This window comes from Microtus oregoni, unplaced genomic scaffold, assembly GCF_018167655.1.
Source record: "Microtus oregoni isolate MIOR12 unplaced genomic scaffold, Mior012 000009F_ref0000495, whole genome shotgun sequence".
Taxonomy (NCBI): Eukaryota; Metazoa; Chordata; class Mammalia; order Rodentia; family Cricetidae; genus Microtus; species Microtus oregoni.
Genome location: NW_024543068.1, coordinates 25,682,833 through 25,701,383, shown reverse-complemented (window position 1 = coordinate 25,701,383; position 18,551 = coordinate 25,682,833). Strand labels below are relative to the sequence as shown.

The 18,551-nt window shown below is 41.5% G+C and overlaps 1 protein-coding gene across 2 annotated transcripts in view; it reads left to right on the top strand.

Moving 5' to 3' along the window:
* Positions 1-18,551, top strand: part of Kiaa0586 (KIAA0586 ortholog) — a 94,389-nt gene that overhangs the window by 8,616 nt on the left and 67,222 nt on the right. For both annotated transcript variants that reach the window (XM_041658236.1, XM_041658237.1), the window contains exons 5-12: positions 4,533-4,707; positions 5,952-6,173; positions 8,821-8,968; positions 11,003-11,170; positions 12,263-12,386; positions 14,540-14,672; positions 16,096-16,313; positions 16,907-16,979. In XM_041658236.1, the coding sequence (XP_041514170.1) occupies positions 4,533-4,707; positions 5,952-6,173; positions 8,821-8,968; positions 11,003-11,170; positions 12,263-12,386; positions 14,540-14,672; positions 16,096-16,313; positions 16,907-16,979 (1,261 nt within the window). The remainder of the gene's footprint in view (positions 1-4,532; positions 4,708-5,951; positions 6,174-8,820; positions 8,969-11,002; positions 11,171-12,262; positions 12,387-14,539; positions 14,673-16,095; positions 16,314-16,906; positions 16,980-18,551) is intronic.

The following is an 18,551-nucleotide window of genomic DNA, read 5'->3' as shown; positions in this document are numbered from 1 at the left end:
GTCCATATGTTACTCGTAGTCTCTTTTCAGGGCTGACCACTTGGCACTGGAGAACCAGTTGGTGTGTTCTTCCCAGGAAGAGCCACTTCTCCCGGCTTTACTCAGTTGATGGTGGTTCTTTGTGTAGGGCTGAGGCCCCTTGGGCTTTTCTGAATGCAATTTGGCATGTTCATTGGTCTCCTCCTTATTCAGCTCATGTTTGGGTGATCATGTTGGTGAGGCTTTATGGGTGTAGCTTTTGTTATTCCTAGGAGACAGAATGTCACAGCAAAGTCTCCGACCCTCTGGCTCTTACAGTCTGTCTGCTCCCTCTTGAACAGTCTTCCCTGAGCTTTAGAGTTTTGTAGTTGTATCCATTAGGACTGACTCCACAACTCTGCGTATTTATTGGTTGTGGTTTTCTGTAGTGGTCTCCATCCATTGCAAAGGAAAGTTTCCTTGGTGGAGGCGAATACTACACTTCTTTGTGGGTATAAGGACAAATGTCTGTTTATTCTTAGGGATCATGCTGGTTTAGTAAATTATTGGTTGTAAATTCTCCTCCAGTAACCATGATCTCACTAGTACTGATTAGTTAGATTGATTTCTAGTACCAGACAGGATTCCCTTTTGTTAGCAAGTCCTAAGTCCTCTGAGAGAGCTCGGTTGCCAGCAGGATACATGTACCACTTGTGCACCTGTAAGGTTATCTTGCCATGCTGGTTGTTGATATGGTTATGGGTGTCACAGCTGGGTCGGACTGTTGGTTGCCTCTCTCCTTTGGAAGCTAGTATGGCACCTCCTGGTACCATGAAAGTTAGACCTCAGGGAAGAAACATTAAGGTCAGCTTCATCTCAGGGCTTCTGAGCCCTGTTTCTGATAAACATAGTGTCTTGAACGGTAGGGATTCACCTTGCACTGCTCGGGGGGCTAACCAAGGGTGAAAGCAATAGGCCGTGTGTTATGGAAATCTCTTAGATAGCACTGGTAACACTGGCCAACAACAATGGCTTCTCAGGTCTGATATTGTGGTTTTTTTTTTTTTCGTGGTCTTTGGTTTTTAGAGGGAGTATTGTTAGCACAAATAAAGTTCATTAAAGCTATATATTATATTTATACACTGAATTATCTGCATTACAGTTTTTTTAAGGCAGATAGTTAAAAGTGTTATCCCTTGTGCCTTTTCAGCCATCCATATTGTTATTTCCCCCTCCCTCCTCCCCCCCCCGTATTCACCTCCCTCCCCTTCCCTAGGGAGCCCCACCTTTTTGTTTCCCCATCCTTTACTCTCTCCTCCACCTTCTGTGCTCCCCTTCCTCCGGCTCTCTAGGAGCCCCTCCCCCCCCATTCCTCATACCAGATTATTTGTACTCTGCTTCCCTCTTACTCCATCCCTGCCTCCTTCTCTTCCCTAAGGAGTGGGCACAGTCTCCCTTTCCCTGATCAGGTTACTCTCCCCTGCTACTCCCCTCTCCTTTGCTCCCCAAACCACCTGTTGTAGCAGTGGTTCTATTTTACTTTCCTGGTTTTTGTAGTTACTACTGGCTATATATTCACAACTGAAGATTTAGGGCCAGGGGCCTCCAATTAGAGAGAATGTGCGACATTTGTCGTCTTTTGTTGCCTCACTCAGTATGATCTTTTCTAGTTCTGTCCATTTACCTGCAAAGTTTATGATTTCATTTTTTTAACCACTGAATAATATTCTGTAATGCATATTTACCATATTTTCACTATCCACTCATCAGTTGTGGGGCATTTAGATTGCTTCCATATTGTGACTAGAACAGGAATGAACATGGCTGACCAACTGTCTGGAGTAGAATATTGAGGCCTTTGGACATATACCAAGTGTCAGGGTCTGATGCTAGCCCGGACCCTCAATTATTTCTCTCGACCAGTCCCCAACATAAACTATCTCTCTCTGGACCGGCACGGAGGAGACAGGAATAAAGACACGACTCACATGGTTTCATAGGGAGGGAGATTCTTTCTCAGTAGTCCCTCATGTTGTCCTGAGTTCACATCCTGAAGAATTCCTTCGTTTATTCTCCAAACAGCCTTATACCAAAACTTAACTTTGGGGAAATACATTAGCATTCTTTCTCCTAGGTAACCAGGAGACATGGCTTTTCGTCATGTCCACAGCTGTCTCTCTGCTCTGTGTGCTAGCTGTCACGTAGGCTTGAGTCAGTATCCTCCAAATTACAAAGAAAGGAGCAAAACATCCTGACCTTACAATATTCTGAATTTGTTCTGTCTGCTGTACTGTTTCCCTGTTCATTTTGATTCTGTTAATTAGGTCCTCTCTTTTTTTGGTTAGTTGGTCTATTGGTTTGCCAATGTGTTTATCTCTCAGAGAGCCAGCTCTTGGATTTGTTTTCATTTAAACGATTTCTGCTCTGGTTTTTATTAATTCTTTCTGTCGGGTTTGGATTTGGTTTGTTCTTGTTTTTCCATATTTTTGAGTTGCTTTTTTACGGCATTTATTTGTGCTCTTTCTGATTTTTTAATGTAGGTACTCAGAGCTAAAATTAACCCCATAAGACTGCTTTCAATATGTCCCAGAGCGTTTATTGTATTGTATTTTAATTTTTATTTAGTTCCAAGAAGCTTTTCGTTCTTTGACCCATTCAGTGCTTTGTTGTTTAATTTCTGTAAGTTTTTACTCAAGGTTTTTCTTTGTTCTCAGTTTTAACTTTTTTTTATTGTTTTTTTGTGACAGTTTCTCTGAGTGGTCTGGCTGCTCTATGATTCACTCTGTAGACCTGACTGGCTTTGAACTCACAGAGATCTGCCTGTCTCTGTTTGCCAAGAGCTGGGATTAAAGGCATGTGCCATTATTTCTGGCTTTTTTTTCCTCCTTTTTTTTTTTTTTTTTGGTATTTTGTGTTTTAGTGAAATGCTTTTATATCTCCTTCCACGTCTCTCGGTTCTGTTCATTCCTCTCTTCAGCCCAGAATAAAGCTTCCTGTATTTTCTTTAGGTTTCATTTGTTGGTTATAATTTTTTTAGGCTGTTTATGTCATGGAAAGTTTTTCTTTTCCTTCAATTATGGCAGACAGTTTAACTGAATTTACTAGTCTGACTAAGTTGGCCAAATCTTTTAACACTTGGAATGCATTGCTCCAGGCCGTTCTGGCTTTAAAAACTCCGAGAAATCAGCTCGGAAATTAACTGTGCTATGCTGTGGGGATTTTCTTTTCTGGTCTTGTTTATTTGGTGTTCCAGGTGTTTCTTGTAGTTGTTTGGGTGTGTTTTTCTGTCTCAGTCACTGTTCTATTTTGTTAAGGTAACTAAGTCCACACCTCCTAATCCTTTTAATCCCTTCAAAAAGTGTCACTGCCTTGTGACTAAGCATTCAAATACACTAGCCTGCAAGGGCCATTCTGTTTTGTTTTTTGAGACAGCATTTCTCTGTTTAACAGTCCTAATTGTTCTGGAATTCACTCTGTTGACCAGGCTGGCCTTGAACTCATAGAGATCCGCCTGTGTCTGCCTTCCAAGTGCCAGGATTAAGGGCCTGTGCCACCACTGCCTGACTTTGCAGGCCATTCTTTTCTTTTTTTTTTTTTTTTGGTTTTTTTCGAGACAGGGTTTCTCTGTGGCTTTGGAGCCTGTCCTGGAACTTGCTCTGTAGACCAGGTTGGTCTCGAACTCACAGAGATCCGCCTGCCTCTGCCTCCCGAGTGCTGGGATTAAAGGCGTGTGCCATCACTGCCCAGCTAAACTCCTTGAATGTCTTGATGCAGTTTATGATTGCTCCTGTAAATTCAGTGTCCTGCTGTTGTCTAGGTCATTCGCATTGGCAAGCCTTTTTATAGGTCTGGTAGGTTTTGGAGAGAACTGACTTGGTATTTCATATTGTTGGTATTCTTTAAACGAGATCTGGGCATGTGGGCTTTCTTTAAGTTCGTTTTAAATTTGCTATGGATGGATCAGGGTGGGAGAGAAGAGAGAATGTGGGAATGGGTTGGAAGTGAACTTGGGTGGAATACAGTACAGTGGGCAGAGGGGACTGGGTTGCCTAAGATGTTTCCTGTTCTAAGACAGGAGTGTGGAGGTCTGAGTGGAAAGGTTGGAGATGACATGAAGTCTGTAGCCAGGTGTTTTTGTGTCCGGCACAGACGGTTGTGAGCCCCCATGTGGTGGTGCTAGGAGTTGAAACTGGGTCTTTGGAAGAACTGTGGAGGCTACTCACTAGTCCTTGATTTAAAAAAAGAAATCAAGAAAATGGAGCTGGAGAGATGGCTCGGTGGCTAAGAATGCTTGCTGCACTTGCAGAAGACTGAGTTTGGTTCATAGCACCCACCTCAGGCAACTCAATCTTCCACAGTGCAAGTTCCAGGGGCGTTTGATGCCTCCCAGAGGCCCTTGACTCACATGTACATACACATCTTCTCCAACAGACACTGCACATGACTGCAAATAAACATTTAAAAGAAAAATCATGAACCTACTTTTGGGACATTACCAGGCTATGACAAGTCAGCATTTCTTCAAATGACTCAATGTAGATTCCTGAAAAACTTCTATTTCTTTGTATTTAAAGAGCTCAGAGCATGCCTGTTTTTAAAGAGGTGAAAGTACATCTTTTAGAAGACTCGAATACAGAAAAGAATACTGTTGCTCAGGAGACTGAAACTTCGCCCAATAGAATTGATTCCGCTACAACTGTGGCTGCAGCAACAGCTGCTGCCATTGCCACAGCAGCTCCTTTGATAAAGGTACTTACTCCCCCCCATCCCTGAACACCGCGATACACGGTTGTATGTTCGGAACTGATTCAGATGGTTGTGTCTGACGGTAGACTTAGGGACATTCTAGTTGGTCCCACTTTGAAAGACTGTTGTATTTGTGAGTATGAATTATTTCTCAAGCTGTGAAAATCACCTCCTTGTGAATGTGTTGGTTTCAGAAACCAAGCCTTTTTTGTTGTAGCACTGAAAGTCCACTTTCTGGATGCTCATTCTCTGAGAATCAAGCCCAGGACCCTTATGCAGTGATAGGCAATTGTTGTCCACTGAGCTGTACTAATAGACCTGTTGTCCTGAATGAACCATAGGATTATATATGATCTTATCATATCATATATGACAAGCCTGTCAGTTTGTAATGGGGAAATGAAATAGGTCAGGATAGGCATAACATTTTAGAGCTAATGGACAATAGAGTCAAGACTCAAGTTCGAAGCTGTTGGCCTACCCCAGCCTTATATTAGAGAGCTATCGAAAGCTGTTCTGGTGTTTGTTAGTTTGTTTTAGACAGTTTCATGTATCCCAGGCTGATCTTTGTTTGCCATGTCTGATCTCCTCCACCCTTCAAGTTCTGGCATTACAGATGTACACCATCACACCTGGTGTATGCAGTGCTAGTGATGGAACCAAAGCTTCAGGCATGTTAGGCAAGCACACTCGCTGAGTTGCATCCCTACATTGTTTTTTGAGACAGGATCTTCCTATCTGGACTTGAACTTGAGATCCTTCTGTGATCATAGGACATGTATTGTACAGCTTGGATCTGGAAACCTGGTTTAAGGACAGGTACATAGACAGACAGAAAAGCTGGGGGTCAGATGGGGTGTGTGCATTGTGGGACCTCAGCATGTCAACTCTACACAGCACAGGAGGAGGGGTTAGCTCATCTCAGTAGCGGGTATTTGTAGGACCGCAGTCTCAGACTGTGAACACCCGGAAGAGGACACCACAGTTGCTAGTCTTTTGTTTTTGTTTTTCAAGATAGGGTTTCTCTACAAAGCTCTGGTTGTTTTGTAACTTACTCTGTAGACCAGGCTGCTCCATTTTTGCCTTTTAATTTTGTGACTCTAAAAACAAAGATCACGAGAAATTCTGAGTTAAGGCTCAGGTTTAACACTGTCTCAGTACAATTGCTGCAGATAACCTTTTCAGGACTTGAACAAATCTCTTAGGTCTTTCTATAATGAGAAATTCTATTGATATTTTTGTTTTAGGTACAGAGTGACTTGGAAGCAAAGGTTAATTCTGTTGCAGAATTACTTAATAAGTTACAGGAGACTGATAAACAATTACAGCGTGTGGCAGAGCACCAAACAAGCATTCAGAATAAGCAAGAAAAATTACATTGTCATGATCATGAGAAACAACTGAATGTGTTTATGGAGCAGCACATCAGACACCTTGAAAAATTACAGCAACAACAAATAGATATTCAGGTATCTATGATAAAGCCAGTGCACGTTCCACAATCCTTTTGTTCTTCCATCTCTAGGTTAATATCAGCTGATAGTTGTAATAGCTGACTAGGTCGTGACAGTCTGATTTCTTAAATCATGGTTTGCTTGCTCATCCGTCTTCACTGCATGTGGATGCTTCGTGTGTTCTAGGTTGTTTGTCATTGGTGCTGGGAGACTTCTTATAGTTGGCTTTTCTTCCTTTTGCAATATCGGATGTATGTATGTGTTCATGTGGAGGCCAGAGGTCAACGTTGATGTCTTCCTTAGTCACCCTCTGCCTTCTTTTCTGAGACAGTCTCAAATCCCAAGCTCCCCCATTTGGTTGGAGTGGATAGTCAGCAAGCTCCCGGGGTGCCCCTGTCTGCGCCCTTCCCTCCCAGTACTGAGTCTGCAGCCCTGACCACTGTGCCCAGCTTTTTACATGGGGCTAGGACCCTGAACTCAGGTCCTCGTGTTTGCAAGGCAAGCCCTTTGCCTGTAGTAATAGGGGCTGCGGGGCTGCGTCCCCAGCACCCCGGCTGTCTGCCCGGCTAGCTTATGCCCCAAAATAATTACACAGACACTGTATTCTTTTAATCACTGCTTGGCCCATTCTCTTCTAGGCTAATTCTCACATATTAATTTAACCCATTTCTAATCATCTGTGTGTAGCACCCCAAGGTGCGCTTACCGGGGAGATTCTAGCCTAGTCCATCCTGGGTCGGAGCTTCATCCCAGGAGCGGGGCATGGCGTCTCTCTCTGAGGCGTCTGCTCCCGAGAGAGCTGTGGAGTCTCTGAGCTCACTTCCTCTTCCTCCCAGCATTTTGTTCTGTTTACTCCTCCCACCTATCCTCTAACCAATAAAATGGGCCAGGGCAGTTCCTTTATTAGCCAATGACCTTCCTCCATCATTTGCCCACTGAGCCATCTCCCCAGCCCAGTAGGCTTATTTTCAAGGCAGTGATTATTTACATCAGCAGTTCCTAGCTTGCAAGTATGCACTGGAGTCACTTGGAGAGCTTGATAAAATCACAGCTATTTGGACATCTGGGGATTCTGGGAGAGCAGATCTGTGGTGCTGCTTGGACCTTGTTGAAAGCTTCCTCATGGTTCTGATGCTCCCGACGACGGAACTAACTACTGTGTGTATTTGTTTCTGAATTTAATTTATTAAAAGAATAAATATCTCAATGTCTTTTGAGTATATAAAAAAGGTATTGTAAAAAAAAGAACTATCTTTATCAATAGCTATTATTTATTTTGGTTCCAAATTTTAGAACACTACTCCCAAAACATTTTTAAAACAGGAATTTATAACCATTGTACATTTACATTTCCTTTTATATGTTCATTTATGTGTTGCATGTGTGTATTCATGTTTGTATTGTGAGGGCACATGTGTGGGTTTATGTGCATGTGTGTGTGAGTGTGCGTGCATGTGTGTGTGAGTGTGCGTGCATGTGTGCATGTGGGTGTACTTGTGTGTGGGTGTGCATGTGGGTGTGGGTGTGTGCATGTGGGTGTACTTGTGTGTGGGTGTATGTGCATGTGAGTATGTGGGTGTGCGTGTGTACATGTGCGGTTGTGTGTGCATGCGCAGAGATTGATACTGGGAATAATCCTCAATCTTCCTCCTGATCCTTTAAGGCGTGGTCTCACAAATGAAACTCAGAGCTCATTGATACAACTGGTCTTTTTAGCCACGCTGTTCTGGGGACCTCTTATTTCCGCCTTTTAGGTGGTAATTCAAACATTTGTCCTCATGCGTGCAGGGAAGCGCTAACCACTGAACCATCTCCCCAGCCCTACATTTCTTTTTAATTGCACAATTTTGAAGTTTTAATAATTATATTAAATTGTAACACTTGGAAGAATGTACAAAAGTAAGTTTTCTCTATTAATATATTGTCACAAAGTACACACTTAAATGCTTTTGTTTTGAAGATTTTTGTTTCTATATTTCCATTATTCAGGACTTAGTCAGCCTGCTCCCCCGCGTGTGGACTAAGTGTGTAGTACGTTAGCTGCTGGGATGCCGGGTGACTCAGCCTGCTGGTCCCTTTTCTGTGAACAGCTTTATCTCTCTGCACCTCGACTTCTTTGCTTAAAAACAGATTCTCCCTCTCATCAAAAAAGAAAAAGGCATTCATTTTTTGTTGTTGTTTTTTCTGATTTTTTAAGACAGTCTCAACTATATAGTACTGTCTAGCCTTGAACTTTCTATGTCTGTCTCCGTAGCTTGCAATTCTAGATAAAGTTGAAGTTTTGATGGCCTCTGAGGTACATAAATGCCTAATGAAACTATGTAATTGAGGCTATCCCCATCTGCTTTATTTAGAGGAACTCAGTACACTTTTATGAGTCCTATAATACTGAATAATTTAGTATTTTTTAACAGGCCATAAAACTTTCTTCTGAAATCAGCTTTATTTGTTAAAATATACATTTCACATATATCTTAAAGTTTATTTTTTAATGTATATGAGTGTTATGCCTGCACATATGTAAATGTACTACATTTTCATTGTATATTAAATATAATCAATTTTCAGTTCTTCTAATAAATTTCAATCTATCTTGTCACTTGATATCATAAAATTATATGTAACATAATTTGAGATCAATAAAACATTGTCTTTCTTCTAGACCCAGTTTATTGGCGCTGCACTCAGGGCTAATAGTCAGCCTGTTGGCACGCCCCCTTCCAGAGCAGTGGAAAAGCCCTCTGGGAAGCCAGGCCAGCCTCATCCTGGGAGCAGTGCTTCTTCACAGAACACATTTGTCTGTAAACAAGGTGAAATACTTGTTTCTTGTGACTAAAATATGCCAGCTGTGAATGTTCATCATTTGTAGAAGGTGAAAATTTACTAATAAAGTGGTAGGACACTTTTCTTTGGTATAATTTATTTTTGGAAGTCTTGGTTTTATATCTTTTTTTGACTCAAACTTGAACTTATTTCAAAGGTTGTTTAAATTATGAATCATAATACTTCCTTATTTATGGTTCTAATTGATCACTGGAAAAATCATTAGATTTTTAGAAATTTAGAAAAAAATACCTACTTATTTCTGGGTGGTGGTGATGTATGTCTTTAATCCCAGCACTCAGGAGGCAGACGCAGGCGGATCTCTGTGAGTTTGAGGCCAGCCTGGTCTAACAGAGTGAGCACCAGGACAGCCAGAGCTGTTACACAGAGAAGCCCTGTCAAAAAACAAACAAACAAAAAACCCAAAAAACAAATAGGTAAATAATAGAAAAAAAATCACTTATTTAGAATCTGGAATGCTTGTAATAATTCTCTCGTCCTCTGAGAAGCTGTGTATTTACTGATTTTCTTGATTTTGTCAGATAAGTACAGTTAAATACTGTGGACCCTTACCCACTGTGGTGGTGGGCAGTTAGGTCGTTCTCTAAGTGATCTTGTTCTTGAATCAGGGTTTAATATTGTAGCGCGGACTGGCTTGAGCTGGTGGTGCTCCTCCTGCCTGAGCCTCACAAGTGCTGGGGCCACTGGAGTGTGCTAGCATGCTGGGGTAGCATTTTCTTTCTTAATCTTACCTCTTTAGGGTAAATTCCTAAGAGTGAGATTATTAAGTCAAAAGATATTGCCAGATACTTTTTTAGTTTTTATTGCCATTGAAAGTGTCTACTGGGGCCAGAGCTATGGCAAGGTGATTAAGAGCACTGGCTGCTCTTAGAAGACTCAGGTTCATTTCAGAGCAATGATGTGGGTGCTTATAACTGCTCCAGTTCCAGGGATCCAGTGCCCTCTTCTGGTCTCCACAGGCATTGCAAGCTTGTGATGCACAGCCGTACATCATCCCAAACATCAACACACATTAAGAAAAAGATTACACACACACACACACACAGCACCTCCTGCTCTTGCAGGGGACCAAGTTCAACTCCCAGCACCCACATGGTGGCTCACATCTATTCCTAGCTTCAGTACTAGGAGACCCGCTGCTCTTTTCTGGCCCTCACAGGTACCAGGCCACACACACAGTGTACTTACAGGCTAAACACTCATACACAAATAAGATAAGTATTTTTTTGAAAAATGTCTAACGATGCCATTTTCACCACAGCTTTGACAATACTCATGTATATTATTACACCAGTTCTTAATTTACTAGCTTTATCTAGAAAACATTTATGGTTTTCATTTACTTGATTTCTAGTAAGGATGAAGTTTTTCTTTTTTTCGTTGAGACAGGGTCTCTCAGTGTAGTCTTCCTGACTGTCCTGGAGTCAGCTATGTAAACAAGGCTGACCTTGAATTTAGAGAGGTCCACTGCTTCAGAGTGCGGGCAGTAAAGGCAGCACCACCGTGCCCAGCTCTACCCTTTTTGAAACGGGCTTTCTCATGACCTGCCACTTGAAAAGAAGGGTGGCATGGTTGTTTTGGGGCTGCAGGGGTCCCATCATTTCTGCCTCCCAAGCACATGCCGCCACACCTTTTTTTTTGTTTTTTTAAATGTGGGTTCTGGAGATTGAATTCGGGTCACCATGCTTGTAAGGCAAGTACCGTATCAGTTGTGTTCACAAAGTTATTTTTTTAATTAATTGAAATTTCTGGAATAGTGTCTTACTGTGTATCCCTGGCTATCCAGAACTCTTCACATAGAACAGGCTGGTCTCAAACTCTGCAATCAGATAAAAATGGTTTTTGAAGCTAATTTACCTTTATTATTGTTATCATTACTTTTGTATATAAGTATGTGTGGTCTAAGGTGTTGAACCCAGGGTCTCATGGATGGTAGGAAGCGCTCTATCACCAGAGACACCACAAGCCTTTGTTCATTATTTCCTCCCTTTCTGTTAAAGTGCCTTTAAGAGAAGTCGAAGATACAGATTTTGACGGACAGAAATCTCCTTTAGAGACACCAGCACCGCGCAGGTTTGCTCCTGTGCCTGTTTCAAGAGATGGAAAACTATCAAAGAGGGAAAACCCTGTAGAAGAAAAAGAAAATATGGAAATGTCAAGTCCTAAAGGTAGGACCCCAATCAGGATGCGTGGCCGCCTTGATGTTAGTCATTTTTCTTAATCCTGCGACCAAATCCCTGACGCGGAGCCACTTAAGGAAGGCAGTGTTTGCTTTAGCTCATGGTTGAGAAGGGGTGCATTTTGTCATGGGAAAGCACGGTAGGAGGAGGGCGGTGTGGTAGCTTAGATGGTGGTCAGGTTGACTCCATAGTCAGAGAGCTGACAGTGCTGACCGCAGCCAGAAATGAGTCCAAGCTGTGAAACCTCAGCCTGTCCCCAGTGCCATAGACCTTCCAGCTAGGCTGTCTTTTAAAAGCAGGGGTGGCGCACGCCTGTAATCCCAGCACTCAGGAGGCAGAGACAGGGGATCTCTGAGTTCAAGGCCAGCCTCGTCTGTGGAGCGAGTTCCAAAATAGTCAGGGCTACACAGAGAAGGCTTGTCTTAAAAAAAAAAATAAAAAAACGAAAATAAAAATCTTACTCTCTGATAGAGGTAAGTTTTGTCTTTTTACTTATATTAATCCAATTTTTAAAACTCTAGCTTTTAGTAAGTTGAAAATATTTTGTCTTACTTGATGAGTGTATGTATGTCTATATTGTTGTCTTGGTTTTATTTTCAGGTACAATAACTGAGTCCCACAGGTTAGGTAATTTATAAAGGAAAGAGGTTTATTTAGCCACTATTCCAGAACTTTAAAAGTATGACAGTGATCCTCTTGCAGTGATCTTCTTGCAGTGATCCTTTTATGGGTTGCTATGGTAGGGGGCAAGAGCACAAGCTAGCCAGAGAAAGCTTTGTTTCATAACAGATTTCCTCCTTTGATGACCACTACTCCACTCATGAGCACAGAACCCGCATGACCTCGTCACAGCAGGAAGACCCCACGTTTCAAATACCATTACTATGTAACCCTGAGGACTGAGTTTCCAACTCATAGAATTTAGGGAATGTGTGCAGAAGAACCGTAGTGGGTAGAGAGTGAACTGAGTAGATAACCTTCGTAAGGTCTTAGTTTAGGCTTAGAGTGCTGGTACACACGAGGTGAAATATAAAGAAGAAATGAACTAATTTGGAAAATGACATTTTTTTTCTGTTTTAGGAAATGTAAGATTGTTGGAACAAATATTGAATAATAATGATTCTTTGACAAGAAAAAGTGAATCATCAGACATAACCTCACTAACTAGGTCAAAAATGGGATGGAATTCTGAGAAAGGAGACAGGTAAAAACAAGAGATTGGAACTAGTTGGACTAGAGAGAGCTTTATTCAGAATTCTGCATTTTCTTTAGGAATGTGTTTACATCACTGCTTTTTCAAGTATTTGATTTAGAAATATTGGTTATTAATTTCCAACAAAGGCAGATTCAGGTGGCATGATATATAGCCTTATTGTGATGGTAGAGAGGAGAAAGTGGTTGGGGATGCAGAAGAAATGAAGGTAACTTTGAGAATAATGGCTCATAGAGAGTTCACTGTATTCTTTTTTCTGCTTGGGTATATTTGAAATTGTGCATGCAGCTTGCTTTGAGGCTTGAGGTCCAACTTAGTGACAGTAGAGGACTTGTTCAGAATGCACGAGTCCTTGGGGTTCGTCTCCTGACCTGCAAAATAGTTTTAAAAGGTTAAGATCAGGTAAATCTAAACTGTAATCATTATATTAACTTTAACATGATAAAAACTGTAAGGAAAAACCTTGAAAATCTGCAATCTGAATGATTTTATTTGTAAATATTGCATAGTTTTATCTTGTTTAATGTCTTTTTGTGTGGCTCATTGCTGTGCACCTGTCGTGTGTCTCAGTCCTACCGCACTGCTCCTCCGTGTGAGCGCCTTCTTTTCTGTTGGATACCTTAGTGTACCGGTTTCATTTGTTTCCTTTGCTACTTTTGTTGTTACTTAGTGATTACCCTAGAGACTGTAATTGACACACTAATTTAAAACTACCTCATTCATCTTCATACCCATTTAATTTCTGCATAGTGAAAATTTCTTCCCTTCTACTGTGTGATCAGAAACATTTATTTTTATGAAACCTGGTAACTGTACTTGGTTCAGTTTTTTTTTTTTTTTTTTTGCCAGAAGAGGGCAGCAGATTCATTGGAGCTTAATTTAAAGGCTTGGGCCACCTGATGTGGGTTCTTGGGGCCAAACCTGGATCCTCTGCAAAAGCAGCAAATACTCTTAACTGCTGAGGTAGTTCTCTCGTCCCTATACACCTGACTTTTAAAACAGAAGAAAAGTTACAGAAATACAGATTTGTTTGTTTTTTGAGACAGTATCTCACTATGTAATCTGGCTGACCTAGAACTCTATGTAGACCAGGCTGGCCTCAAACTCCTCAAACCAGGAGCACTCTTGGTGAGGACTCCCTGCATAGTTCCAACCACTCTTCTTTTGTAACTGTGAAGATTCTCTCTTTGCTGTGGATTTTTGACAGTTTGACTATAATGTGGTTTTTAAGATTTCTTTTTAAGTTGGCTTATAGAGCAATGGGTGTCATTATGGCATTTTCATACATTTATGAAAATATCAGTATAGTTTGTTCTTAGCTGTTCCCTTCTTCGAGACTTTTCTTTCCCTAATTCCTAACCCCATGCCCCTGTTTCCCTTAACTGGCTGCCCACCGTCCTCAGAATAGTCCTCCCTTGTGTTTTCATTATTCTATTACTGTCTCTTCCTTTGCCTGCACTTAGGTGTGGGAAGTCCTTCTGTTTATGTGTTGCTTTTATTGGTTAATGAATAAAAAAGCTGCTTTGGCCTGTGATAGGGGAGAGTAGAGGTAGGCAGGGAAGACTGGGGGAAAGGAGGTGGAGTCAGGGAGCTGCCATGGAGCTGCCAGAGGGGAAAGACGTGAGCTGCCAGCTGGAACCTTGTCGGTAGTTCACAACCCTTGTGGTAAAATGTAAAATAATAGAAATGGGTTAACCAAAGATATAAGAGCTAGCTAGCGATACGCTGAAGTGGTTAGCCAAGCAGTGATTTAAGTTATATAGTTTCTGAGTGATGATTTTTAGTCTGGGTAGCTGGGAACGAACAAGCGGCCTCCTAGGCCTCCTACTAAACACTTAAGTTCTTTTCCTTCCTCTAATGTTTCCCTTTCTATTTACACACACACACACACACACACACACACACACACACACACACACAGAGACATTCTGTATTAGAGAGTTAGTGGTTAAGAGCACTGGCTGTTCTCAGAGGACCTGTGTTCAGTTCCAAGCACCCACATGGTAGCTCATAGCTGCCTGTATGTAGCTCCTTCTGAGGCATCAGACACACCATGGTGCACAGGTATACATGCAGGCAGAAGCTCATATGTATAAAATGCTTACTGAGTTTATGACAGCTTAGGAATTTCTTATCTTTTGTAGCATTGAAACTCTACATTCACAGAGATGTCCTTCCCCTGAAGAGCTAGGAACAGCTAACGTAACTATGAGAAAGTATGATGATGATGTTCATGATCTTGGCCAGAGGAAGAAACAAACAAATGACATGCTCCAGGTAAAGTGGGAACAGTGTTAAAATCCATGGTTATAAGGTAAAAATTAGGAAGAGTCTGGGGAATGTAGCTTAGTTAGACAGAATGGTTGCCTGGCATACGTGTATGATATCAGGCATGTTGGCACACACTTGCAATCCCAGCACTGTGGAGGTGGATGCAGGAGAATCAGAAGTTCAAGGTTATCCTTTTGTTTGAGGCTAGCTTGTGCTACATCAGACTCTGCCTCAAAAACAAACAGATGTGTACTGTAGTGTGTATGAATATATACCTAGTAAAACATAATAATAATGCAAACAAACGGAATAAAAAGTCAGTAAACCAGAAATCAGAAGGAAGGGTGAAACTAAAGTCCTAGAAACATGACAGTCAGATCTGTTCCCTTTACAAAAAAAAAAAAAAAATTCAGCAGTCTCTACTAAATGATTTCTGCCTAGCACTTTGGCCAGACCTGTGCCACTGACGTGCCCCACTTCCCGACATCTTTTTTTTTTCTTTTTGTGGCCACTTTAGTATATAGCCCTTGATGACCTAGGAGTTTCTCTTAAACCGGCTTCAAACTTAGTGATCCTCCCCTCTTTGCCCCTGAGTGCAGGGATCACAGCAGTGTGCCACCATACCTGTCCTTGCCTTTCTGGCTAACAGAGGAGTGAAAGGTCTGTCCAGTCCACAGTGTCTAGAGCAACTTACTCTTTATTTTGCCTTGCTTTCTTCACCAGTGGAGGTTTCATTGGAGATCAGATGACCTAGCACTGCTCTGGATGTCCTGTCTCTATTGCAGATAATATTTGTAATATTTATTTATTTATTTATTTAGTGTACAACAGTCTGCTTCCCACACACCAGAAGAGGGCGCCAGATCTCATAGATGGTTGTGAGCCATCATGTGGTTGCTGGGAATTGAACTCAGGACCTCTGGGGGAGCAGTCAGCGCTCTTAACCGCTGAGCCATCTCTCCAGCCCATTTTTTTTTTAAATATAATTTTTTTAAGCGGAAAACAAACCAAAGAATGGCAGGTATTCAGTAACTTTTCATTTGGACAAACTGAGCTCTAGTTAGGACTGTATTGATTCTAGTGTATGTTTGCAGCAGTGAACTAGCTAGCTCTTCTTTGCATTACACACTTACTTTTTTTGTGTATTGTATGTTTGTGTGTGGCGGGGGCATAGATGCTAAATGTATGTGAGTGCCCAAGGAAGCCAAAAGAGTGTGTCCTCCTGGGACTGGGCCACCTGATGTGCGTGCTGGGAAATGCACTCCAGTCCTCCTGGGACTGAGCCACCCGATGTGCGAGCTGGGAAATGCACTCCAGTCCTCTGAAGAGCCGTGTGCACTCATAACTGTTGCCATTTCCCAACCTTTCCTTTTAGAGTAAAATCAATGGAAGTTTAATGTACTAAATTTTCTGCCTTTTTTTTTTTAAGGTAAAACAGTCTCCACTTATCTTGAGGTTTTCAGATCTTCCACAGAATTCTGCTAAGCTTCAGACAACCAGTACCAGATCTGTCTTGAAAGATGCTGAGAAGATTTTGAAAGGAGTACAGAACAATAAAAAAGTGCTAGAAGAAAACCTGGAAGCTATTATCCGTGCAAAGGATGGGGCTGCTGTTTATTCCTTTATCAGTGCTTTCTCTGCCAATAGGTGAGACAGGATGTGCGCATCACAGCGCTATTTACAAAACTGCCAGATCTGCGTACTAACCTTCCTTCTTAAAGATTTCATTTATGTGTAGGAGTATTTCACCTGCATGTATGTGCATGCACCATGTGTGTGCCCAGTGCCCATAGAGTTCAGAAGAGGGGTCCACTGGAGCTGGGAACTGAACCCGAGTGCTCTCACGTGCTGAGCTGTCTCTCCAGCCCCATAGCCCCACAGCCTCACTTTCTGAATTTCTTTCTCAAGCACTCACTTAGTTACTGTGTTTTCATGTTTGGGAACGGGCCCCTAACGCCTCTAAAGATGTGGTTCCTGCTGTGGATAGACATGGAGGTGCCGTGTTTTCCCTGCTGTGATTTTCCATTTCTGCTTTCGCTCTGCCTGATATTGCTTTCTTTGAGTTCTTCATAGACATTTCCTTCTAACATTTAAGGAAGGCTAATACCGTCACTGATTGTTTTCTCAGGAAGAGTATTGGGCTGCAGGGTAGCTTTAAAACTTGACTAGACTCATCCAATCCTGGTCCAGTCATCAATATATTAAGACTGATTTAAGAACATTTCTGTTTTCATTTGTAGAGAGATCTCAGAGAAAATTAGGATCAGAAAGAAAGTAGATGACTGGATTAAAATCATTTCAGCAGAAATCCAGGTATGTCATGGAAAAAAGTGAAAATCAAGTCAGTTCTCTGAATATAGCATAAATTCCAGGTTATTGATGTATGTCCACTTCTTTTGTTCTTTTTGCAATACTGAGACCTGAACCTAGATCCTGTCTCATGCTAGGCATGCACTGTACCATTGAGCCACATCCCTCAATCATTTTTTAAAGAAAAGATTTATTTTCATTCATGTGTGTATGTGTTTGTGTCCATGTGGTTATATGACAAATGTGTGCAGGGCCCAAAGAGGCCAGAAGAAGGCATTGGGTGCCTTGGAGCTGGAGTAACAGGTGATCATGAGCTGCCCAGTTTGGGTGCTAGGAGCTGAACTCAGGTCCTTTAGAAGCCTATCAGCAGCTCTTAACCACTGAACCATCTCTCTAGCCTCCACTCGGGACTTTCTGAGATGGCGACTAAGTTTCCGAGGCTTGAACTCACAGGAGCCTGGGAAGGCCTTTAGCTTGAGATCCTTTTGTCTAGCTTCCTCCATGAAGATAAGTCATGTACCACCAGGTCTGGCTTATGATTCTTTTGTTTGTTGTTATTTGAGTAATGATCTCACTATATATCTCTGGCTGTCCTTGTGCTAACTGTGTAAAACCCACCACTTCTGCCTCCCGAGGGCTGGGTTAAAGGTGTTGTCACCACCCCTGACCTGGTTTATGCTTCTTCATTTCACTAACATTCTTTACCTTTGCTTATCAGTAAGTATAGAAGTATAGTATTATTTAGGAAACTCTTTTTTTTTTGGTTTTGTTTTGTTTTGTTTTGTTTTTTCGAGACAGGGTTTCCCTGTGGCTTTGGAACCTGTCCTGGAACTAGCTCTGTAGACCAGGCTGGTCTCGAACTCACAGAGACCCGCCTGCCTCTGCCTCCCGAGTGCTGGGATTAAAGGTGTGCGCCACCACCGCCACTCGTCTAGGAAACTCTTTATTCTTATGAATTTTATTTGGCTCCTCTATGCCAAAATATTAGACAATAAATGAAATATGAGAAATTTGAAAGAAAAATTGACAAAAACGGAAAATGAAATTCTACTTGCAAAAGATGTTTCAAGACAGCAGATTGACTAGCACTGATGCACTAAGGTAAACATACCAAAGTTACTAAAGCACAGAAAAGTCAGTTCTAAGGGGAATCTTTCTCACACCCATGAAGGACACAGCATGTCTTCAGACATAAAGTCTCTAAGTTTTGTGTATTTGAAGTGTAGAACTAGATAAGGTAACCATTACTTTTATTTTGGAATGCAAGGCAATTGATGGTTTTCATCCAGTGTGCTTGCATGTTTACTCTCGGTGGTAACTAGGGCAGTAAAACCTTTGTTATTTGTGAACATATATATATATATATATATAATATACATACATGCATACATGCAAATACATATGTAAACACACATACATATATGTATATACAAATATATGTATGTTTATTTAATTGTATAAACTCACCAGATAAAAAGATGAAGTGACCTCTGGCTGTATTCCAATGAGCAGAATATGTTGCTATCACTGTTAATCCTATGTAAATGTTTATTTAAATCTTCAAATAATTTAAAT